Consider the following 25546-nt stretch of genomic DNA (forward strand, 5'->3'; position numbering starts at 1 on the left):
CTACAAAGGGAGATTTCCATAGGCCACTTGAATTCCTCTATAGCAAGCACCAACATAGGAGTTCATGTCACCTCCTGCTAAATCCTCACCTTCCTCAGATGCTCCACACACATCAATAACTTGGCAGAGCTGATGGGGTCAGCTACCTGCTGACTGATCTCCCAACACCCAAGATTTACGAGAACTTAGTCACTTACTTCCACTTTTAGCAACTGTATTCTAGTTCACCATCTACAATGCTCTGGAATGACAGTGATTATTTTTTTCTGTTCTTGTCACTGCTGTTTAATTTAGAGATAAGTCAATAATTTCCCTTTAAAAATATCACAATCGTGTTCACTACAGCCAGAGCCAAACTCTTAACTGGAAATTTATGGTCAAACCTAATATTTTCTAACAAAAACGACTCTGAACTTAGTAAGGACTTTGATTCTACAAATAGAAAATATGGGGCTTGAAACAATTTGTGCTCACATACACATGGAAGTTATTATGAACTCTCAGAATTAACACACATTGTTTTGACTCTGGAATGTAACAGCAAAGCAAGTTTCTCCAAATAAATGCTCCACGAAGCTAGCACTGAACTGTTTCTAATCCCAAACAAAATTCTCCAGAGTGAGAGATGCGGTTTTCGTTGTTGTTGTCCTGCTGTTTTATTAAAACGTTCCACTTTATCTCTAAGAGTTTTCCTTTCAGTGATTTTACTTAATATCAACCTGGTCTCACTTCTTCCCCACTCACACTCTTATGTCTCTCCTTGCTCCTCAAAACTCCGCATGTTGGGAAGTTGAGAGCCCTCTGTGAAACTGGAAACTTATAGGAACCCTCTCACAAAGATATTTAAGTTTACAAAGGTCTTCCTGGGCTCTTGGCTTCTCACCCACTCTGATCACAAGAGTCTCATGAAGGATTCAGGTAGCGCAACAGAGAACCAAGTTCCTCCTCCAACATTCCAGTAGATTTAGTGTTCTCCAGATTACAGAGTTCCTCCTAGATGCTCTCCAGGTCTTTGCAAAGCAGCCTGAGCAAATTAATCAACCGAGTCATATAAATTCCTGACAAAACAGTCACTTAGTTTGTAGGACTGGTTGCATGAAGCAAGGCTGCACCTTTGGGCCTTAAAAGGATTCCATCAGAGACTGATTCTACAGATAGGGAGGCAGGTGCTCACTCTCCATTCCAACTTCGTCTTTTCAATTCCAAATTGGTTTTCAAACTTTTCTTTTTATTTTGCACCTACATGAACTAAACTTACCTGGATTTTTTTCCTCAGAGTAGTCTTAAATTCTTCTAAAAACTACTTAAATTCAACAGTTCCAGACTCCAGCCTTCAAAAGAACATTCAAACAGTCCCGGGTTTTTAATCAAGCGAGTCCCTGGGGACAAAACTTCTAGCACTGTGATGCACTTCTGCATGTTATCTACCCACTCTGCTAGGTTTGTCACAATGCTTTCATCATGGAATTTCCTCATGGTAGACCTATAAAAAGCTGTAAGATTTGACCAGGAATATCAAAGCAAAGGTGTCTACAACAATTTATACGGCCTTCAGTAACACTTTCATGATTAAGCAGTAGAAGACCCAAAAATTCTGATTTACTTTTTATTATGTTTTTATATTCAACAGCATACATTCTCAAGCAGTAACATACAAACCACTGGTGTTGTACTAACCCACTTTAAATAGACTTTAGCTAGCATCAGTGACCCTTTGCAAATTTGGCTTGGAAACCCTTTCTTAAAACCAAATACATAGTTAATTTAAGCCTTCAATTACTTTCCTGATTTTAAACATATGCCAGTGATTTCAGGAACCAACTGCAAGGACTTGGAAGGGATCATGGCTGAAAAAACACAATTTGAACAGTTCACAGTATTTTGGAAATAGGACAAGAATAGAACCAGAACAGCAGATTTCAATAGGTCTGACCATTGTGGCATCCCAAAGACAAGTCAAAGAAAAACAAAACAAGTGATAGTTCCTACAAAACAAATGCCACAGGCACAAATGCCAACTAATCCAAACTGCAAGAAATGGAAAGTTAGTAATTTCAGTCAAAAAAGAAGCACAGAACACTCACATCATATTACCAAAGGAGAAATTGCACAAATCGTAGGACCAAGAATGTGAAAGGCTGGAATGTCAGCATTCATCTAATGCTAAAAGAGAAAGCTATCAAATCATTTGAAGGAAAGTGTTTAATCCCTCTTTTGCACTAGTCCTCTCTACAAAAGTGTGAACAGCTGGCTACCATTATCAATCCCAGCAACAGAGAGCCACAGTTTAGGTTATATTAATAGCTTAGTTAAGTGAATTTTGAAGACTGGCAGGACTTGATTAACTTAATCCTATGATATTTCAGCCTTTAAGTCATTTCAGAACTATTGGAGGTTATCTTCCAAAACATACTGTGCACAGGCAAGATACCTTTTCAGGCAAGGAAGCCTGAAAAAAGGCAAATGCAATCCAGGCTTTAAATAAAGAAGTGAGTGAAAAGACCCAGAAGCTTTACTTTAGTTGTGACACAGGAGATGGAGAAAGGCATGGAGCAAAGGAAGAGAGAACTGGGAAGAAGGGATCAAACTGAAAAAGTAGAAATTAAGTGCACACAAAACCACCACCAAATGCCATGTCAGTCACGTCAAAACAGAAATTGTCAAATCAATCTTATTCCAAGCTGATATGAACTTAAAGAATCTTTGGACATTTTATGGCATGAAATGCTCACAAGCAGGCTGGAGAAAGGGGATCCTGAAGTACTCCATGGAATGACTGCAAAGCTGGTAAGGGCTCTCTTGGTGCAGTTAACCAGTGGCTTACTGCCAAAATAGAAGTGCTAATAATTAACTGGGGCTCCACTTGGGTCTATGATTTATCCAACCCCTCTCTTCTCTTTAGATGACCTGAATAAAGATAGAAGAGGCTTACATGCAGACAGCAAGAAGCTAAGGCTAAGTTCTCACTCCAGTTTTCCCAAGATCCATTTCCTGAATTCAGAGGCACGATTAAAAACATAAAAGGTCTCATTTTAAGGACACCAAGGTACAACATATAAAATATAAGCTTAAAAAGTGCTTAAAATTCAAATGGGCCACTTTGCTGCTGCACATAAGAGGCTTGGGGATTTGCAGGTTGCAGTGAATCACGCGAGCACTGTTTGACCATACAGACCTGCTAGGACACATGAAGAGCCATGAAGCACTTCTTATCCCACTTTGCAGGTGAGCTGAACACTGTATCCAGTTTTGGACACTGCACTTTAAAAAAAGATGTGGATCAGATGGAGAACAGGCAGGCAACAAGAATGTGCAGGAATTCAGGAATGTTCAAGAAGCAACAAGAAATTCAGAAATTAAGAAACACGACCCGAGATGACACTTAAAACCAGCGGTACCTTTCAATGTAAAGAAGTTTGTTCATTTAATCCTCTTTGCAGATTACTGGAATATGTGATTCTCTGGTTAAAAGAGAAGCAAGGACAGCCAAGCACTTGGAGAGCGTACTTTGATCACAAGCTTTTCTTTCTGGGAAGATAAACAAGCATCTGGCAGAAATGGCCTAAGGGCATTGGTCTTGATGACCTCTCAAATTCCCTTACAGATCAGCTTTTAAACATTTGCTCAACACCATATACAAACTCATTTGCAGCATCAGTACAACCTCAAGTCAAAGATTCCTGAAGTCTTTTACTTTTAAACTCCTAAAAATCTAAGAAAGATTCTTCATATGTTTGCCAGAGTTGAGGATGACTTAAAAAGTCAGAGATAGGAAGTCAAAATGATAAGAGCAGTCATCTACCTGCAAGACCTGAGAAAAATGCAACTAGAAAAATCTTATTCGAGTATAGGAAGAAAAAGGTAATCAGAGTAGCAAAATTAAAGACAGGGCAATGAGAACAAGATAAATGGATCCCAGTACAATACAGCAACAAAAATATCAGGATACATCTACAACTTTCCAAACAGTGCAGATACACTCAAAGCATTTATAATTGGAAAAGGAAGAGATTCATGGTTAGCTGAAAGTCCTTCTCTAAGCGTCACAGGAGATGGCCTTAAGCACAAAGCTGTAAGGTAAGCAAAGCCAGAGAGATGAGGAACATCTCCAGGAGTTCACAGAGGGTCTCCACACAGAACAGCACTGTTGCTACAACAGAAAACCCACAATGGCACATTCATGCCACACTGACATGAAGCACCTGGTAGATATTGCAATAAAAAAAAAAATCTCAAAATGTACCAACCTGTGCTATATTTTTGTTGAGAAGATATACTCCATATTCGAACTGAAGCTTCTCTCCTCCTTTTGGATATAAAGGAAATCTGATGAGGAAGGAAAAAAAAATATGTGTTTAAGGTGAAGTTATTCAAATACATAAAGGCAGACTCTTTCTGAAAAAGCAAAGACTCTTTGAAAAATGAATCCACTCAAAATGCTTGCCTCCCCCAAAACCTCCCCCCAGCAGGATTATCCTCGAGAACCCTCAGGTGCTCCAGCAAACCAGCCTCTTAAACTGACACCAACATTTAATCAATTGATTTATTATTTTCCAAAGTATTATTTCAGGTTTTAAAATATGCTTATTTTCATTTATCTCACTAAAGGAAGCACGTTTTAAAGCATGTAACATAACAGACTCCACTATGTCTTTGCGTTCTTTTTTCCATTGGTTAGCTCGTTTCCAAATATAAATAATTCCATAAGAGAAAGGTGCTTCCTTTTTTTTTACTAAACTATTTTTTTGAGATAAAAAAGGAGCACAAATCCCTCAGACCCAGAAGACATTTGAAAGTCCATAGAGCAATAAACACAGAAGAGCTTAAGAGATCACAGGTAATTGCTCGTATCCATGTGCTCCCCACCCATTTAAGCCCACCAATCCTCAATATACCTATCCCTGGAATGTCCCCCACTTTTCCTGCTGTCCTATTACCATTCTTTTGTGAAAAATCTCTCCTTTCAACAAGCTTTAAGCACACACCAAAGGCCCAAATCAACTACTGCATCTGAGCTCAAAGCCCTCAAAAATATTATATTCCTAAGATTTATTTCTGTTGCATAATACATAAGCCCTTTTTTTTTTTTTTTAATTCTAAACATACAGATCTACTTTATTGTTTATAGGAAAGTGGCACAGCTTATTTCTCTCTCAGCTGTTTGAGAGCCATCACTTGAGCTCATAAAGTAGCAAAGTCTGCTTAGCATTCCTCATTAGAACAAGTTTTTATTCACCTGTCCTACCATTTTTTGCCTCGAGTGAAGCAGTTACCACAAATAATTCAATTATTTGCAAGCTACTTTTCTTCAGTTCATCTTTTGACTCTTTCCCCCACAAATGTTAGGGGGTCACACGGGTTAAGTGATTTCAGAACAATTTAAAAACTTATGTCCATAGTAACTACACCGTGAAACAAGGTTTTGCATCTCTCCAGGGTTATATGGTTTATATTTTCTAATCAAGATGCTGAGGGTATTATCTGCAGAAAACCTACATCAGAACCCACAGCCTATCTCTTAGGACAACAAATATAGGAGATCAATATCTGCAAGGAAAACTCGCACATTCTGGAGATCTGATTGCACAAAAGGGTATTTCAGCACCAGATAAAAAGCTTTACCACAGCCCCATTGTGAGGGATATTTGCACATTTAAGGATAATTCTATAGAGCCATTAGAGCTAAAGGTTAATGGGTCATCATCGCAGCAGATCAAATATTAAGACACCCGCTCCAAGGTTTATGCAACTTTCAAACTCACTAGCTCAGTTCAAGTTGAGGAACATAAAAGTTACTGTGAATAACACATCTCGCTCACCGTGCTTAATAGATCTATAAATCCAGCTTGTTCCCATGTAAGAAAAGAAACCTTTCAAAATAAACACATTAAGAATCCCACTGCACGCTCTCCTAAGTGTACAACACAAATCCAAAGGAGTTTATTTCAGTATCTACAATTACCCTACACAAATGGAGCACAATTTAAATTTAAAGGACACCTTCACCAGGAACAGTATAAAACTCGCTCAGGTTTGACAATAAAAACCCCATTAGAAACACAAACCAAGTTTAACTGAGAGATAGTATTTCATTAAGGTACTGGTAATGGGAACCAGGAATTCCATTACTGGACACAGGGCTCTTCGGTTCATGCAGTTTATAATAAAGGATAAAAAATGATTTAACTGTGTTTTAAACTATTTAACTATGTTAACTATTTAACTGCTACCTCCCACATACAGTTTCTTGCAAGTGAAGATCAGGCTTTTCTGTTGGTCAGGTTTGTCTTGCTTGTTGGCCAACATTCCCAATTCTCCCCTCTAACTTCCACTAATTAATTTTGAAAGAATATAAACTACATACATCCTCACATCAGCTTTTATAACACAGTAAGTTACATGGAAGTCTGGAAAATTATCAGCAGATGTCTGTACATGCACATTTATGACATACAAAGAAAATATTACTAACTTTGATATTCCTTTTTGGGTGTGTGTTATCTTGCTTGCCTGTTCGGCCTGGTCACAAGCAATAAACTTAAGGGATGGAAATCATGATTTTTTATACAGTGCTTCATTGCGTATAATTGAATGCAACTTTTTAACTGTTGGCTTCCCATAGGAAATTCTTCTTTTTGCCTGTTGCTTAGCAAGTGACTACCGTAAGTTAATTTTCACTTTTGACATGCTGAGAATTTGGTACCGTAAGGTTTTAGTTACCCTTACTCAAGAAATGCACTCCAAGCCTATTTTAGTATTTTATCACCACAAAACACTTGATAAAATGAAAAACAGCATTCGCTTGCCCACTCTGCTCCAATGTCTACCTTCCTTGTACTAATTCTTGCTCATTTACTTTAAAACTCAAATATCATCTTCCTCCCCAGCCAAATCCAAAAACTCATGAAGCTCCTTCTGTTTGGGAAGGGTAGAAGAGGGAAACCACACAAATTACAAGTTGAGGAAGCACCAGAACACACTGAGAGAAGTTAGTGAATAGTAAAGTGTCTGCCTAAAGGTATTTCTAACTCCGAAGATGAAAAGTGGAAAAAAAGTTATTTCCTGACATTTCTTCTGCTTGTATTCTAAGGTCCTCTCCTTATTACTATTATCTTTTATATCTATATATTATTATTATCTGATATTATCTCCTAAAAGCCGATCGTTACTGGAGGTTTAAGAGAACTGGAAGAAAGGAAATCTTCAAGAAAGTCAAGGAGAATCCAGAAAGCTACAGGCTGGCCAGTGTTACCTCAATCCCTAGAAAGGTGTTGGGGCAAATAAGACATTAAATAAGCCATTTCCAAATCTGTTAAGGGCAAGTTGACTGGGAGTAGTCATCGTGAATTTATGAAACTACAATCTGGTTGGTCAAGTAGTTGGTCAAGTTGGTCAAGCAAGTCAAAGAAATGACTAGCTTGGTCAATGAGGCAAGAGTGGATGATCTTTCTCTCTACTTTAGCAAGGTTTTCAACACTGTCCCTTAAAACATCCTCCTAGACCAACCAGTAAGCAGAGGCTAGAGGTATCAGAGGTAGACTGAAAACTGTCCGAGCTCCAGGCTCCAAGGGTTGTGATCAGCAGCATGAAGCCCACCTGGAAGCAAGTCACTAGTGCTCTACCTCAGGTATGGATATGGAGGCCAGTACTGCTTAATAGCCACTAATGACTTGGGTGATGGGGCAGAGTGCACCCTCAACAAGTTTGAAGATGACAAAACTGAATGGAGCAGGTTATAGGCCACATGGGTGTGCCACTATTCAAAGGGACCTTGACTGGCTGGAAAAAGGAGACCAGAGAAATCTCAGGAAGTCCAGATGAAAAAGCCAAGTTCTGAACATGGGGAAGAATAATGTCAGGCACCAAGAGAGGCTGGGGGAAACCAACTGGAAGGAGAAGAGAACCACCTGGGCATCCTGGTCAACAACAAGTTAGGTATGAGCCAGAAATGTGCCCTCACAGAAAAGGCAGCCAAGGATGTCCTTGTAAAACCAGGCTGACATTTATCTTGTCACTATGGACTATGACCTTCCACCAATATGTAGGGTTCATAAGAGACAGGCCTAAGAATATCTGCTGCAAACTCCAGTTGTATTTATTTCAACATACAAAGTACATCTTTCAACTGACATATACGAAAACTGACAATAACTGTGTCTCATTCCAAAGATCGCAGCACTGAGAACATTGACTTGGCTGAAGAAAACAGTACACTGAACTTGCAACAAGTGGGAATTCTGTCTATACATCATGTATAGATCATGTGTTTCCATGGTAGTCATTCCCAATATCACTGCTGTTCTGGCTCCACCTAAGGAAGTTGATATGCCAAGGATAAGAACCTGTACTTGGGAAAGTTATTCACTTTATTACAACAAGCCAGTATGTGGAAAAGCAGCTTTGGCACCTATCGTAATTGTACCACAAATGTTAAATTGAAATAAAAGAGCATCTCACTTCAAGTCCAAAAGGGGAAAGTACAGGAATGATCCAAACTGCACACAAGATTGATTTTAATCAATGTTAAAGGTATGTGTTTAAGGTCTAAGATAATATGAAGATTCTCAGTCTTAAAACCTTTTTTCTCCCAAATTTAATGCCTTCCCCTCCCAGCCCACACACACCATTTAATCCCAAAGCACAGTGACAACACAAACGGTTTCTGGTTTTTGTTTCTTCGAGTCATCTATGTTCTTTCATGTAGGAGCAGAGGCAACCCTGTAATAATCATAAAATGTAGTGCATGTATATCTGTTCAGACACTCAGCTCACCTCCCCTCTCATAGCACGTTGCTTTGGGCAGAAACGCGGTTCTTCCACTCGTGATACCACAGTGACAGTTTTTTCCACAGTGAACTAGTACAAGATCAAACACACAAGACTTGTACTAGCACTAATACCTCTAAAATCCAGGTTTTCCAGTCCTACAAAAAAATTTTTCATTTATTTTCTCGTGAGAGTTGGTACAAACATTCACAGAGGCAGTTACAGACCTTCTTGGTCAGCTCTGAGTGATTTTGTTCTAGTAGAGCTTAGAATAGAAGTGGTAACTAATCTGTTTCCAGTTTATCCCTTTCTCATCTCCCCTGCTCGTGGGGTTCCAAAGGAGACATATCTTCTCTCCTCCTAGAATCATAATTCCAACAAGCCAACAACAACCACTTCATTTCACCCTATTCCCTACTGATTACTGCCACACTCCTTAAGCACCAAGTCCTACATAGAGAACAATTCTGCTTAAACTCTGACTAAAAGACCATTATGGAAATCAGAAGGCAGCTCGTATTAGTAGGTCAAGGCTTAAAGTTCTGCTCATCTACATGTCCAAACATATTGGCTCCCAAGAAACTCAAGTGACAGACACCAAATCAAAGCTTCCACTCAGAGTAGGAAGCAGCTCTGACTTCCCTATAAAATACCCAAACAGGAGTAGAAAAAGGAAAAAGTCTTGGCTAAAAGAAGTGGTTAAGCAGAGCGCCAACACTGGGTGTACAGTGTAAACCAATGCGGATGTGAAAAGTTCTAGAGTCTCATTAAACCCTCCCCAAAGACGTGAACAGGAAAAGGTGAGTCCAAGATTACAATGCTTGATCACTGCAACTCAGAGGGAAACGTAATCCCAAGTCAGTCTTTTTTTTTTTTTTAATTTAAAAAAGAGGCTGAGAATTTTCTCTTTCACCAAGCTCAAACTGCAGAACCAGCTCCTTACCATTAAGGAATGCTTAATAAGGTACTTAAGAATGCAGAATTTAACTGTGAAGTGTTGCAAGATTTTGAAATAAGTAGTCAGTCTGAATATTTGCACAAAGAGATTCCACTCAAGCATATTTATAGCTTCACAGGTACCAAATACAGCATCAACAGGACTTGGGCCGCTGCTCTGGAATTACTTCAAGGTTTTTTCTAACATGGCATTTGGTCAAACAGCCTATATCTGAGACATAAGTAGTAGGCAACTATATCCCTAAGAAAATAAAATGCACTGAGAGGTATAATCTTACTACAGTAGGTCACATTTTTAGTGTTACACAGAAAGTAGACACCACAATTGTCCCGGTTGCTCTAACTACTACTCAGGGACACAAACAGACCATCTTATAACCGTAAGGCCACAGGCACAACAATATCTGAACTTACCTTAGAGACTGCTTATTCTTCTAAATCAACCTCATCCTTCTCCTTGGGGTAAAGGACTGTCTAAATTGCTTTGAAAGGTTCATTTCAGCTTTAATTCCTATGATTTGAGGCATGATCAAGGAGACACTTAATTGTATAGCCAGTACAGATGCCCTGCTGTACATCAGAGCAACTTAAATGTTTGATGCACTTGCAGTACATCACCACAGGACTCTTGGGTCAGTAAGATGTTAAGAAAAGCTCATAGGATTCCCATCCCATGCCTCTATTTTAGACCTCGTTGATCTCTTCTGAATTCAAGTCCTATCTTTACAGTTGAATTTTGTGGTTTAGGAACTTCTGCATACACAGAAACCAACTCAAGCACCAATATATAGGTGGCTGATTTTTGTCTATAGCCACCTGTCTTTACTACAAACTATTTCAACTGCTTTCACCTGTTTCTACTTTGGCATTACATCATGTGCTTTAGATCTTTTATCCTCATCTGTTCAGTTCTTTTGCCATATTGCAGATTACATCAGTGTGCGAAAGCTTTGTCTTCACTTTAGAAAGCTCTTTGGGCAAGAATTAAGTGAAGCAATGATTTTACCCATCATCTCTTGCATTGTTTTCCACAAGCTAAAGCATGGCTCAATTTAAAAGTGCATTATACCCAGTTTAATAGAATCATAGAATGCTTAAGATTGGAGGGACCTCTAGAGGTCATCTAGTCCAACCCCCCTGCACACGCAGGGTCACCTAGAGCACGTGGCACAGGACTGCGTCCAAGCGGGTTTGGAAGATCTCCAGAGAAGGAGACTCCACAACCTCTCTGGGCAGCCTGTTCCAGTGCTCTGGCACCCTCACTGGCAGGAAATTTTTCCTTAAGTTCCTGTGGAACTTTTGGTGTTTCAGTTTGGGGCCGTTTCCTCTAGTTCTGTCAGTGGCCACCAGGGAAAAGAGGCCAGCCCCATCCTCCTCACTGCCTCCCTTGAGGTACTTCTAGACACTGCTCAGGTCCCCTCTCAGCCTTCTCTTCTCCAGCTGAACAGGCCCAGCTCCCTCAGCCTCTCCTCATAGGGCAGATGTTCCAGGCCCCTGATCATCCTCGTAGCCCTGCGCTGGACTCTCTCCAGCAGCTCCACATCCCTCTTGTCCTGTGGAGCCCAGAACTGGACACAATACTCCAGATGGGGCCTCACCAGGGCTGAGTAGAGGGGCAGGATCCCCTCCCTCGACCTGCTGGAGACGCTCTTCTTAACGCACCCCAGGATCCCATTGGCCTTCTTGGCCACGATGGCAACTGCTGCCTCATGGTCAATTTGTCGTCCACCATGACACCCAGGTCCCTCTCTGCAGAGCTGCTCTCCAGAAGGTCGGTCCCCAGCCTGTACTGGTGTCTGGGGTTATTTCTCCCAGCTGCAGGACCTTGCACTTGGCCTTGTTGAATTTCATAAGATTTCTCACTGCCCAGTTGTCCAGTCTGTCCAGGTCCCCCTGGATGGCAGCGCAGCCCTCTGGGCTATCTGGACTAGTTTGACAAATCTAAGCAACTTGTTCTGAAATTGTGTCAGATAAGCTACATTTTCAGAGGGACACGAATGGAAGACTTGTATTTGTAGCTTTGCAAGTTAAGGTAAAAGCAGTGGTCTATGTTTCAGACTGAGCAAGTGCCCCCACACACAGCTTACCTCAAAAAACCTTAAGTAGAACCTGCTGCCAGAGACTTAACAGAAAAGCAAGTTTATCAGTTCAAGAAAGGAGACTGTTTTTGTCTTTAAAACTATTTCTGGATGCCTCCCAGCATTGAATACTCATTCAACCTTCACTTCTGTAAGTATTCAGAATGTTTTTAAAGCTGTAGCTCTGGGGTCAGAAACTAGCAGATTTACAGATTTTTTCCCCCTGCGACATCAACATCATGAGACAAAGCTGAATAAAATGCTACAATAAAAACGTTCATGTCCAATTTAGTAGAAAGATGCTGAATGCCTTTTAAAAATAACATTTATTTACCTGTAAGTTAATGAATATTGGAAAGGCATTAGATCAGGCACACACAGTCAATACCACTCACACAGTCAATACCACTAGGGCTTTCCACACCATAATTATTGCACCTTTTGCTACTTCTCATCTGATGGTACCCAGTGAATTTGTTACAGAACAAAAGCTTAACATGGCTTTTTCCCCCCTTCACCACTTATTTCCAAAGACAGAAAGCAGAACAGCCACAAGACAGGAGCACAGCAGACTTGGCAGAACACAACTGAATCCCATTATTATACAGATAAAGAACTGAGCTTATTTCAGCAAGTACAACCATCGCTGGTCCCGATAGTGAAGAACCACAACTATGCCTCACACAGTACCAAGAGAAGGGGTAGTTTTGGGAATCCAGGCTTAAACCCATTGATAGAAAATGAGGATATGGCTCATAGGGCTCAGTGGCCCAAAGCAGATAAGATAATTCCCTGGAAGAGACAAGTTCCTGCCGGATAGGACTCTGAAGTATGAAGAGTGTATAAGAAGCAGGTTTAAGCACTTAAAGTTAAGCTATTCCAACCTCATCCCTCTGGGGGGACAAAGGAAGGAGCCAGGGTTTTCCCTTCAAGCCACCACATCCCATTCGCTCACTGTAAAGGAATGTTTTATCTAGAGAAAAAACTTGTGTTATTTCAAAAATGCTGGGATTTTCTAAATCCCAATAAACCGAACCTTAAAAACTTACCCCCCAACCAGCTTGCTCGAGACTCCTGTTCTCCAGGACACTCCTGATACAAGCAAGGGTCAAACAGGTTGCTCAGGAGCCCCAGACACCATAATGCCATCACTTGGCTGCATGCTGACGTTTGTAGCAAGATGAAGTGCCAAAACAGGCAAGATGACCACAGATCCATTTAAAAGCCTGTTCGCTTCCCAGAAAAGCTGCACTGAAGTTGTTGTAGCTTCACACCAGACTGGCACAGGTCTTCAATGACAAACCCAAGCAGCTGGGGCCTTGGTGGAAGGGATACAGGTAAAACCCAACAGTATGAAACTGCCCTCGAGAGCAGGCTCCTTAATCAGAGATGCAGCACCGAGCACTGCAGATCTGTCTAGTTGATGGCAGAGGCCACTAAGTGACCTTAGGGTGACTACCAGCCTCCAAGAAATAGCTGACTAGTCTGTCGGTGATCAACAAGATTTAGGAAGCATTAAACAAAAACATAAGATCCCTACCTGATAAGCAAAGCCAAAATTAAACAAAATTGCTGGAAAAAGAATGAGCCATGTACACCTTGCTAGGTACCAAATTAAAACATGGATACGAAGCTTAAATCAGAAATGACTTCAGATTTGATTGTTGTAGGGTTTTGGTTTCTTCAAGAAAAACAAGGAATTTGTAAAACAAAACTAGGGTGACAAATATACAGACTGCCAAGAGGAGAATCCATGAATTCAAGCTCGAATTCAAGGCTTTCTTTGTACACAGAAAGCTGTGATGGAAGCACGACGCAAGGGCTGTCTGTAAGGACGAAGCAGACAACTTTGCTATCAGAACTTCAAATCTTCCCGTCACTGAAGGATCATTTTTAACTAGAAGGCACTTGACACAGGTCAAGCCCCTCACTATTGAAAAATGAAGTAATGTTTTGAAAAATCATCGCATCAGGAGTACCGGGTTCCAAAGGGAGGGCGGCAGGCCGGCATTTCCTCAGAAACATTTCTCAGCTGTAGATGTCTGGGGTCAGTGGTCTCTTGTACTGCAATAAACAAACTCAGCTTTTCTCACACTGGTCGGGAGTTTGCAAACAAAAACCACTCTTAGCTCCCAGAACCACAGATCTGTAAGTAGGGTCTACACTTAAGGCACATCTTAAAAGTTAAGATGTGCACAGAAGTATTTGCAACTCAATGAAGGTAAAACGTGCTGATTATTTTTGATGAAGAAAAAAAAATAAGCCTGTTTTCTACATAAATACCCTCAAGAATGCAGCACATAAAAGCATAGTTCATGATAAGTTCATGGCAAAAAGCATTCTTTAAGCAATATAGCCGGACACTTAACACACACTCCATCTACCACAGAGACTTAACTTGACTTTGACAGCTACTAGGTTTCTCAACGAGGCATCTCCCTCCATCCGATTTAAGATTGCCAAGATTTCTTCCCAAAGCTGCTATTTTATCATCTCAGAGTACCCAAAGTGATTAAAGATTCCCCTGTCTGGTTGAAAGATGTCAACAAGTCAGGGAGAAGTTGCCTCCTCGCTTGCTTAGCACCATGGTTCTTCAGGGTGGTGGCAGATAAGGCGCTTGCAGCACAAAGCAGCAACCATCGTCTCCGGTTGTGGTAGGGTCTACTGCAACTGCAGCTGTCAAATTGCTTGTCCCTTGGCACAGGAGCCAGGACACGGCAGCAAGGACAACTTCTAGATGAAGCTCCTTCAACAAGTAGTTCCAAAGTTACCCACAGGTCTGCTCAGTAACACTTAGCTCCCATTGCTTGCAAAAACAGCTTTGGATAATAGGAAGTAATGCAAGAACTGGCTTGGGTACAATTATTTATAATAATTTAAAATATTTATAATAAGTGTTTTTACTATGTTGCTTAAGCATATACAGATTAGAACTACACCTGTCCTGAATAGTCTCCATTTTTTCATCCATCTACCCCAAAATTCGATCCTGTTTAATTAAATATCTCAAATTAGGGTAAACCAATGTGCCGGCTTGAATTCAAGAGTCAATCAGCAAGCACCATAAATATGTTAATATCCACTACACATCACAGGGCACTGCCTTTGACCCAACTTGCATGTTGGATTTAGCTAATAGAAGCAGTCCCAAAGTAATTCCATTCATAACTTATCACTATTGAGAAATCCAGGAGTTCTCTGATGATCTGACAGCAGTATCTGTGTTTCTGATGCGCTCACTGGTTGCAGGGAACTGCCTCATCCAAGTGAAATAGGACTGGATTTTTGTTATCCAAACCTTTATCACTTGCCAAGGGGACTACAAGCTTTCAGGACCTACAGAATTATTTCCAGGTCCAAATTATTGCCCCTGTGACATAAGATGTTAGATGCACTCAGGCTCTTATTCCAGACCAAGTTCAACCCCAGGCAGTTCTTTCTGACCACAGCTCCTAGCTGTTTTCTGGATGCTTACATGAAACAATATGAAAACTCTTCAGGTCTCCTGAATATTTTATTTTTCTGAAGTCCAATTTCAGCTCCCAGGATGGAGGTCTGACGATGAAAGGGGTCTATCCAGTTTCTCAGTGCCTCTGATGGCAAAGCCAAGTCCTTAAACAGCAGGTAGATCACAGCATACTCAACTTCCCTTCTCCTTAGGCCGTTTTGCATAACTCTGTGCTTCCTAAGTCACATAAACCATAGAAGATGATTGCAAAAAATGTAAGAATGCCTTTGAACACGTATGTCTAAGACACCATCACAGACGTTGGCAAATCCTTAGGTCTGATGTGTCTGTATATACCAAGAAGAGTGGAAAAGACCGTAAACCATCTAAAATGGTCAGAAGTGTAAGAGATCCTTAGGCTAAGTTATTGTTAGCTTAGGTCAGTTAATGCCAAATATTCCTGCAAAAATAGAAAAATGACATAAACTCTTGAGATTTTACTGACATGTGAAAAAATAAGACCAGATCATCTCCAAGGACTACATCATCCCCATCTTTCCACATGTCACCATATTACACATGCACACAGATATAGCATTTGAGAAGGATATCTCCCATAACGGTCTAGGGCTTGGGGTTTTTTTTTTCCCCCTCTTAAATATCTTAAACATATTTTTTGACCTTTACAATATTAAGTATTGAACTTATTACAACCTAAGATCCTCAAATAGAAGTGATTTTTTACGCAAGATATGTTTAAGATTCCCATACATCCTCCAGGACAGCTGTGCTTGAGCAAACTAGATTTTGCCTTTTCAATTCAAAGCCTAAGTAAAAATGTAGCCATTTATTTTTACTTAACCTAAAGTATTGACTAAGATGATGACTTTCTCACTGCAGTTACTTTTCTCATCTCCCTTTAACACATCTTGGTATGACGTGATGTTTCAATGCCAAATGTAGTAACTGAACATGGCTTTGAGTCAACACAAGCCAAATATCCCCAAACAGATGGTGCTTTAGTGGTATTTGCATTAAGAACAGGGAGAGTGATACTATTCCAAAAGTTTCACTAGTTTCCAGCCAGCAAAATACAGGTAGTTGCTTTGCCCTACATGTAGCTTAAACCAACATTTTAAAAAGCTCAAGTAAATGCTACCTAAAAATCCTAGGACAATGGCAATGCTAAAACAACTGAATTATTGCATATGTCTAGCTCCAGACTTAACACTCCTTTTGGTATGAACTGGAAGTTATTCTCCTTTTAAAAAAGCTGGAAGCAACCTAAGAGAAGCACCCAGTGCAGGGCAGGAAACAACATCAGAACATATCAGACATGTTTTTTAATTTTAGTTTCCTTGTTTACAAGGACAGGATAAAGCACTATTTCTGTTTCTCAGGAATAATGCCAAGGAATTTTAAGGGGTTTATTCAGCAAAGCCCATTTCACCCTGGAACAGAAGCACATGCTACTGTCCAAACAGCCTCAATTCTGGAGTCAAACCCCCATCATTTGCACTGGGTTCTTTCAGACTCCCAAACTTCCAGCAGAATGGTACTCTTTTTCCTTAAATACACCATGCACTCTGGTGATGCTGAAAGGAGAAGCGTTAATGAGATGTAACGGAAACAATACTCTTACCTTGGTAGTTGAGAAAGTCATAAAAGCAGATTTATGGGAGAAAATTTACAGCCTTTTAATAGCGCCAAGAAGTTTTATGAAATAAGAAGGGAATAGTTATTAACTAGACTATAAACACTAATGTTTCTGCAATGATAAAACTGGCTGTATGTTGTGTGCTACTGGCAGGTATTTTCTGTCTCATCCTGCCAAACACCAGCAGTAAGTTCTCACCACAACCTCCAACTTTTTAATAGACTCCAATTGCCACATAGTAGTAATCACAGCACACAGAATGGAATAGGTCTACTAGAACTTGGAGATTTAAGGGACCTGGATCATCCAGGTAAACAAATCTGAAGTACATAAAAAGAAAACATGCATTCTGAGAGGTGTCTGCATTATTTATGCAGAAAAACAGCTCTGAAGATAAAACAGGTAAAGGCTTTGAAAACCTGGCACAGCAACTTGAAAAATGTAAGAAGTAAATGTAAGATAACATTTAAACCATACGTGTTCTTAAGCTATTTGAGTGAAGAACATCAGTTAATCCTCCAATACACGATTTAGAAGCTCTTAATATGGATGTCAGGCAAACTTGTAGTCCAGCGAGAAAAGCATGAAGCCAAGAAAAATGTTTAGTGTATTTAATAATCATGATGCTATGTATTATAACAATTGACTATTGAGAAAACCTCACTGTAATTAACCAACAGTTTACATAGGAATTAGAAAAGCTGTTTAAGAACAGGTTACTGAAATAGAGAATTTCAATAATGCATATTAATTATGTTCAATTCATTTAGGAACAGATAAGAAATGCAAACTATTAATTTAGAAACAAAACTACTAGTTAAGATATTGAGTTTTTCTATAGGATCTGAAGTCCTTTGAGATTTTGTAGGACTGACTCTCCAATATCTGGGAAGGGAAAGTCTCAGGCAGGAGCTAATCCTGCAAAACTCTTGCAGAACACAGGTAAACGGCCCAAGAGGGACTAATATACTTAGCTAAACTTTCTCCTTTTCATAAATGTATTGAGAAATAAAGTATTAAGTCATGAAGGCTTGGAAGGCTACAGTCCGCAGGACTAGACCTTCCAATCTGTCTCAGACAACAGGAAATTGGTTTAATCCTTATACATCCACACACGGGCAGTGCTATTCCTCAGAAATTTCTTCTCCAGATATAAACGTCCTAATTTGCTACGCTCATGAAAATGATGTACAGGAAGGAGGATGATCAAGTGCCCAGAGCTCTGAAGTGAAGCAAAACCAGACTGATATTCTACTGAATTACTCAGGAAGGGTTTGGACAAGTTATCAAAATGGTATCAAAACTCATTTGCGAGACAGTTATTGTAATTCATGTATCATCATGCCCAAACAGCAACGTCTCGGTGATGGCTGAACTATCGGGGCCAATTCCCAGCTCTGTCCTGCCAAAAGTCACTGAACTTCAAACAGAAACGAGATACTCCTAAAGACCCAGATCCTCTCAGCTCTGCACAGCATGAAAAGGCCCTTCCATCTTGCCAGGGACTATTAGGAAATACTGTGGAGTGCTTTGATATAAAACCTGCAAAGCAAAAAGTTAGTTACGGTCTTTGTCACAGTGAAAACAGCCCCTGAGCATTTGGAGAGTGGATTTAAGGACAGCGAGACAATTTTTTATCCTACACGGTAAAGGACAACATTTTAGACAAGATGCAAGGTCACTGAATATTAAATTGATTCATCAGTAGATGAATTACAGTGTTCTGTTTAATTAGTTTAAATCCCCTATACTAAGCTATTTATTTTGTCACAGTTATCAATTGCTGCAGTCCCATGGCAGTAACTCCTCGGTGACAGCTACACTGGTACATGGCATCTACAGTCCATTCCCATGGCCAGGAGCCACACACAAAAGGTCAGTTTTCCATATTGCAGCCACAGTTTACTTTACAGGGCATTATTTACATTTTATACCATTTTATAAACATACTCAATGCCTGTCAGCAGGCCTAGACCAACAAAACAGGGCTAGTCTGCTAGAAAACAGAATTCCAGCATCAGACCAGAAACTGCTACTGATAGGAGTTATTTTATGCAGATATAGATGGACTTAGGCACGTTTGTATCACACTTACTCTCGCTCCTTCTCTGTCAGTTTGTCGTTGATGTTGTCTTTGATTGTAGACCTGGAGCCCTTGTGAATTATGGGATACCTGAGTGGCACTTGTAAGAAGTAGGATATCATTGAAACCAGATGAGCCGTGTAGCCCAGGGCAACGGCAATGCTCCCGTCATCTTTTGCTGCCAATAACAAAAATCCATTATTTAACCAGGTGAATCTCACTGAGAACTCGGTCAGAGTTCATTCTTACAGTACAAAGCAGGATAAAGCTACTGAAATCATCAAAAGTTATGATTGAAATGACTTAAATCTGAAAATTTATACTGTTTTGTAAGCGTTGGTATCTTTCATAAAAGGCAACATAAAACACATGATGGCCAAGTTGTCCTTCTAGCTCTACACTTCGAAATTAGAAGTTAAGGTCTGGTGGACAGGCAAGGGGAAGAAGAGGGAGAAGTGAAAGACTGTCTAAGTCAAAATTCAAGCTTTCAAAATTAAGCTTTCCGCATTTCTCTAGATGTAGCTGCCATTTCACAAAGGTCAGAAAAGACGTATTTCTCTAGCTTTATTTATTAGGGAGATCAGTTAGAGAGATACTGAACCCCAAGATCAGAGCTGTGTTCTCTGCCAGAAGCAGAAGAGCTTGGATTAACCCACTGTTTAAAAGCATCATCATCAAACTGGCATTTAACCTTCCAGCTTGAAGTTTCCCCTGCTGGGAATATACTACTCTTTTTTTCTATTGAAATTGCACCCTCTTCTACAGCCAATATGTTACTCAGAAAGACTTATTTCAGCAACTTTTAAAAGTTAACACCTTAGCACAAAGACAGCAAACATCTTTGCAGACACAAGGTCCACCAACTAAACTGAGGTCCTCTAAGCAAAGCATTCAATGAGGCTTAACGTATATGGAATCATATTGAGTTCCACATGTTATATGGATTTTAAAATTGCACCCTTTTCCAACAGGATACTCTATTAAAAGATGTCTAACACTTGCAAACCTCTTTTGGTGCTCCTTTTTTAAGCATAATTTTCTATTTGCAATTTAAACTTACATACAAGAAATCAAGTAACTGCTTTTCGAGTTTAACTTCATATTTCACTGAAATGAATACTAGGTCTTTCTTTCCTGTAATAGAATATTACTAGTTCTCAAGTGGTTTTAAAAGAATTTCTAAAGGCTGCAAACAGCAATAAACTGCCAATAGGTCAAAAAATGCATACTATGGTTCTCAAGAATTATAATACTGCAAGTTTAGTGCAACCAGCAAATCAGTGCAATAAACTGACCTTTGTTAAATTCATCCATATTAAAGTTTCTACCTTCATTATTCAAACTTTCATTATATACTCTATTATCACCAGTTAATTAATACAGAACATTTCTAGGAATAGTTAGACAATTCAGATTTTTTTTTGCTTGAGAAATCACCTGAGAGCAAACAACTACTGGATGCAAGACATTTACAAGTGGAATTTAATAAATTGCCAATTGATATCAAACATTTGTAGACAAATGCCTGCATGCAGTTACCTACACAACTGTTACACTGGCAGGCACACATATTTGCTTCTGCAACAGGATAATGTAGACTGTTACAAGAGTTGACTAAGGAAATACTGCTATATAAAGCAAAGAGTTGCTGCAAGACAGTTTTAAAATCACACTTAAATAAGTTACTTTTTTAGGAAGTCTACAAGCAATTAGAGCAAACTACATGGCAATTCTTGCACATCGGCTGATCAAGATCTGGGCAACCTGTTTCAGTGTCTGATTAAATAATCTTAAATAATCAAGAGCAAAATCCTCTGTGCTAGCTAGTAACTAGAATAAATAACGCCAAAATTATATTCTAGTCTATGTCTTTTCCAAGCACAAATTTGTATACTAATTTGTATACTCTTTGTATACAAATTTGTATACTCTTTTTACTTAATTTTAATGAGTTTTGATCAGTGTTAACTGTTAACTAAGTGCTAAATTAAGAATATCCAGATACCTTGAAAGTCTTCAGAATTGGGCAGCTTGACTCCACAAACAAAATAATCCTTCTGATCATTCTGTAAATTTAAAAATCAACAGCAGAAAGTGAAATGGGATGATTCCCAGAAAATAGAAACTTGTATAAAACCCTATGACAGAAAAGCAAGCACTTTTTTAAAAATAGAGTAAGTCAAAACCAAAAGCCCATCAAGGTGCTCTTTTTTTTCTACATTAAACTTAGAAATAGGAATACAGAAATGCATATTTCCCTAAAGAGAGCTTCATTTTAATTAACTCCTTATATAAAGGACTTAAGAGTTCAATCTTTCGGCAAGTGTTGTGCAATCTTCTAAAGTTTAGCTAACATACTGTGACTTTTGTTTTAAATAATTATATAAGAAATAGCACATATGCATTAAGTTGTAGCTATATATACACACACTCATATACTTTCTGCTTCTATAGTGGAGCCTATTTAAGAGAGGCTACAGGGAGATAGGTCTCTTAGGAGGTTTAGAAAGTGCCACATCCTGCAAAGATGGAAGAGTGACAAGAGTCGGGAGCACGTTTCACCAGGAAGAGCTTGGCTTTAGGTGCAAGAAACGTGACATTCTTTTCACTTGAGGCTGTTTTTTGGAAAATCTGAAGCATACCAAATCAATAGGGTAGATATAGGACAGCTCTGTCAGCAGTTGCTTGCAGCGAATTGTCAGCTGGGCATTCGTCTTCAAGAACAGCTCCCTTCAGGGAAAAGGAACCCAAAACCATTAGTTTCGTCAAAGTTTTGAGTAATGAAATCAAGCCCTTGCAACCCCTCTGCATCGTCCCAGACAGCATTTTCCCTGTCATCAGAAAGTTAGGTAACTTCACAAGGATAATTACAGAAGATATAGGGTGTTTTTTTTTCATTTTTGGTTGGTTGTCTGTCATCTTACAGGCATATTCTGGCTAAGACCATGAAATATTACAAAGCAGTGAAGGATGCATAAAAGTCTACAGCTACAACACAGCATCTGTTTTCTTCTCTCCCAGTCTTGCCATTGTTAATTCCCACTTTAGACAACAAGAAATTATTGCAGAAACTTAACTGAAGCCTTGGGGTGACAACATGCAGAATTTGGTACAATACAAATCCAAGCCAAATGCCTTATTTAGAAGCCTCTATTTCCTTGCCAATTGCAGGCAAGCAGGAAATACCCGTGAGTCCTTTTACCTCTTAGCAGTGCATTCCTTCCTTAATTCATGCAGGGATTCATTATGCTCCTGAAGCTTCTGGTATTCCGTCTCAAATACATTTTCTGTACAATAAGCAAAAAAAAAATAAAAAATAAAAAAATAAAATAAAAATTGGAGCAAGCATTTTCTTAACTATCTGACATTCCCACAGCAGATATTACATAAATTTTGGCATTGACCCTCCGACTATTCTTAGGTGCTCTTTTTCCATGTTATGCAGCCAAACTGGGAAGTGACAGTGCAGGATAAACATCTGCCTTCATGCACTGTTCACCATTCACCAGCCTAATCCCACCACCAAGACCTCATTCCCCTTTAACACCCATTCCCCTCATGTCTCCAACAGAGCAAGTCCGTTAAGGCAGCTCAAGGACTTGCACAGCAAACATTGCATCTTTAGTAAAAACTCTGTATTTTAGATTCATTTGAAAAAATTCAAGAGAGTCCTGCAATAAGAGCAAACATCTGCATAGCTCTGTTTTATACAACAGCGCAGACGAGAAGTTGAAATATTTCTATACCCACCTCTTTCATGCAAATTATTTTGCTCCTTATGCAGTAAGGCTACTTCTTGACCCAGGGCCTTCTTCTGCCTCTCCAGTTCATTATGTAGCACCAGGATCTTCAACTGTAAACATTCACTCTTCTTTTTCTATCAGAGGAAAAACTGAAGATTAATTCTTTAAAAGCTTTTCTGCACACAAGCTGTTCTATAACCAGGGCAATAGAATGGAAGGAGAAAAAGAAGAGTATGTGCAAAAGCATAACTGAACCAAATAGGTTACCAAGAGCCATCAATTACTAAATAAATAAAATACTGTCTTGCAGAACTTGTTCCTCCCATGGGGTGCATCTCCCATGTAATTCATCATTAGGAAATTGCATCGCTATGCGTGTAATAAAACTCTAATTAAAGAAAATTCCGCTTTAAGGGATCCATATTATATTTTCCAGATATTTGAGAGTAAGTGAAGATACTCAAAATGGACAAGAACTTACATGCATTCAGTCAAGTCGTGCCCCTGGTACAATTCAAAATATGAAGGGGCAGTCAGACATACCTGTAAGCAAGTCTTGCATAAGCACTAACAGACACTGTCACTTTGTGCAACTCAACGAGCTTTTCCCTTCCCAAAGTCTAAGGAGATATCGTTCCTTCAGCTCCAGCCGCATGCAGAAAAGTCAGTTTTGGCTGAGCTTTTCCTTCCATCTCATTTTTATTTTGGTTAACATATTCTCAGCACTCTGGTTCAAGTTCCCAGCAGGAAACAAGACTCAGTATTAAAGTATGAAGCTCCATGTCACACATTTATAAAGAGGCAGGGCAGCCTCCTGACTGCTGCCCTGGACCAGGTGCTTCAGTGAGGACCACAGAAGAGATGAACCCCACGGGACAAACAAGTCCTGCAGCACAAGGCCCATGGCAGCCCAGAAGAGTTTCTGCTGATAATCAAAGGAAAAGAAAAAACACATAATCATTGCTTTATACCATAAAGCATTTTATTAAGAAGTTGCATCACATGCGAGATCTTTGTCATTTTGGATTATTCATATAGTTCTGCCGATGCATATTTTTAAAGGAAGCCCTTTATCTGGAGGGTCAAAGAGATCTCTAATTGAGAGAAAAGTTAACGACCTTTTAAACAACCAAGATACCAGTAAAAAGTCAAATAAGCTCTAGGCTGCAGTTACTCAAGGGAGATGCTAAACTGCCCCTAAAGGGAGTTCACTCAGAGTGGGCAAATAAGCTCCTACTTTTCAATGTTGTCAATCCCTTAATCCAGTTTGAGACTACAAGGAATTATTCAAGTACTCTCAACCCAGGATCTACCTTTGAGCAGTAAGACACATCCCCAGCACAAGGAGTTGGCCCCTCACTACACAAGGCATCGGATGCATGCCAGTGAGTGCTAGGATACATTTCTAAATTAAATGACATTAGCAATTCAGCTCTATTAACTCATTACTTTGAGCTCAGCTCATCTCTTCTGTGAAGAAACTGGTGCCACTATTTTTGGTTTTGGTTGTTTTTGGGGTGGGGATGGCAGGAGAAGAGAAGACAGGTGGAAAAAATATAAAAAGCCATTGCAAGATCTAATACAATTAATATTTAAAATGAAGGTGTTGCTTCAGTGAGAGTTTTTGCATGAATCCCATTCACCCAACAGGCATAGGGTGCAAGAAAGCAGAGCTAGTAAATAAAATCACCCAACTAAATCCACTGGCAGTTCTCTTCAAGATGAACTCAAATCACTAAGAGGTTGTCCATCCTGGTAAAAACCTTTAATTCATTTTGAAATATCTGTGCTTTTATAGCAGAGGAAAAATGCTACAAAAAGGAATGTCAGAAACAGGACAAGCAATCAATTAATCTAATCTACATCAGGAACATATATAAATATAAAATCCATTATGCCACACTCCTCAGTAAGCTTCCACTTAAAGTGAAAAGGTTTAAAATTATGATTAAAGCTCATGAGTTATGTGCTTCAGCAAGACTACAGAAGAAGGTTTTGGATGACAAACCCACCAGTTCATTGCTTGTAGATGTACATCTCAGCTTTTCTTCAATCTCCCTTCCTATTTTTTGAACAGTTACCTGAGTCTGTTTAATTGCACACTGGGCTCTGTGAAGCCTGTAAAGAAAAGAGAAGTTAGAGCTCTATTAAAGACCTCCTAGATGCTTCCTAACAGCAAAGGTACCAGTTGCCTCAAAAAGAACAGAGGTAGCATGAATTCAGATCATCATCATCTAGTCTGAAAGGAAATAAAGGAGAATTATAAATTGCACTGCCTATAAAAGAGCATCCCAAGTGAAACAACAAGTCCAAAATCTATTAAGTATCAGATTCCATTTTTAAGAGCTAAATGCAACAGAGGTTGAAGATGCAGAGCTACAGGAGACAGCATGGGTAATTTATTATAAGGTTCTCATGAAGTATCAAGTTGTGGTATAGTTGATAACATCAAGACACAGCAGTTAGAGTGAGCACTGCTGACACCAGCCAAAAAAGAGGCATCTTTTAGATAAGATAGAGCCATCAGCATGAACCACCTTCAATATTTCCAGTATGCTGTGGTCCTCTCTGTATTGAAAATATGAACTTCTTATTAAATCAAGCTTGGAGTAGGGAATAGAAAATGATTAGGTGTTTATGATCATTTAGTTTGGCTTTGGGATGAAGAAAGAAAAGAGCAGTCACCATATTTGTCAGAAAGATACTCTGAGGACAGTACTGGCAAAACACAAGTAGAAAAGCATTAATGTATCCCTTAGGGTAAGGAGTACTGCACTGGGAACCTAGAACTCAGTATATTATTTGGAAGAACAG

General features: G+C 39.4%; 1 protein-coding gene across 1 annotated transcript in view; it reads right to left on the reverse strand.

The window, feature by feature from the left end:
* Window positions 1-25546, reverse strand: part of UVRAG (UV radiation resistance associated) — an 82231-nt gene that overhangs the window by 21769 nt on the left and 34916 nt on the right. The window contains exons 7-13 of the mRNA XM_088534998.1: window positions 24745-24850; window positions 22740-22866; window positions 22192-22276; window positions 21632-21719; window positions 20995-21055; window positions 19002-19167; window positions 4248-4326 (exon numbers count right to left, since the gene is read on the reverse strand). Of these exons, the coding sequence (XP_088391124.1) occupies window positions 4248-4326; window positions 19002-19167; window positions 20995-21055; window positions 21632-21719; window positions 22192-22276; window positions 22740-22866; window positions 24745-24850 (712 nt within the window). The remainder of the gene's footprint in view (window positions 1-4247; window positions 4327-19001; window positions 19168-20994; window positions 21056-21631; window positions 21720-22191; window positions 22277-22739; window positions 22867-24744; window positions 24851-25546) is intronic.

This window comes from Tinamus guttatus, unplaced genomic scaffold (genome assembly GCF_059628265.1).
Source record: "Tinamus guttatus ecotype Peru unplaced genomic scaffold, ASM5962826v1 Tinamus_guttatus_pri_ptg000602l, whole genome shotgun sequence".
Taxonomy (NCBI): domain Eukaryota; kingdom Metazoa; phylum Chordata; class Aves; order Tinamiformes; family Tinamidae; genus Tinamus; species Tinamus guttatus.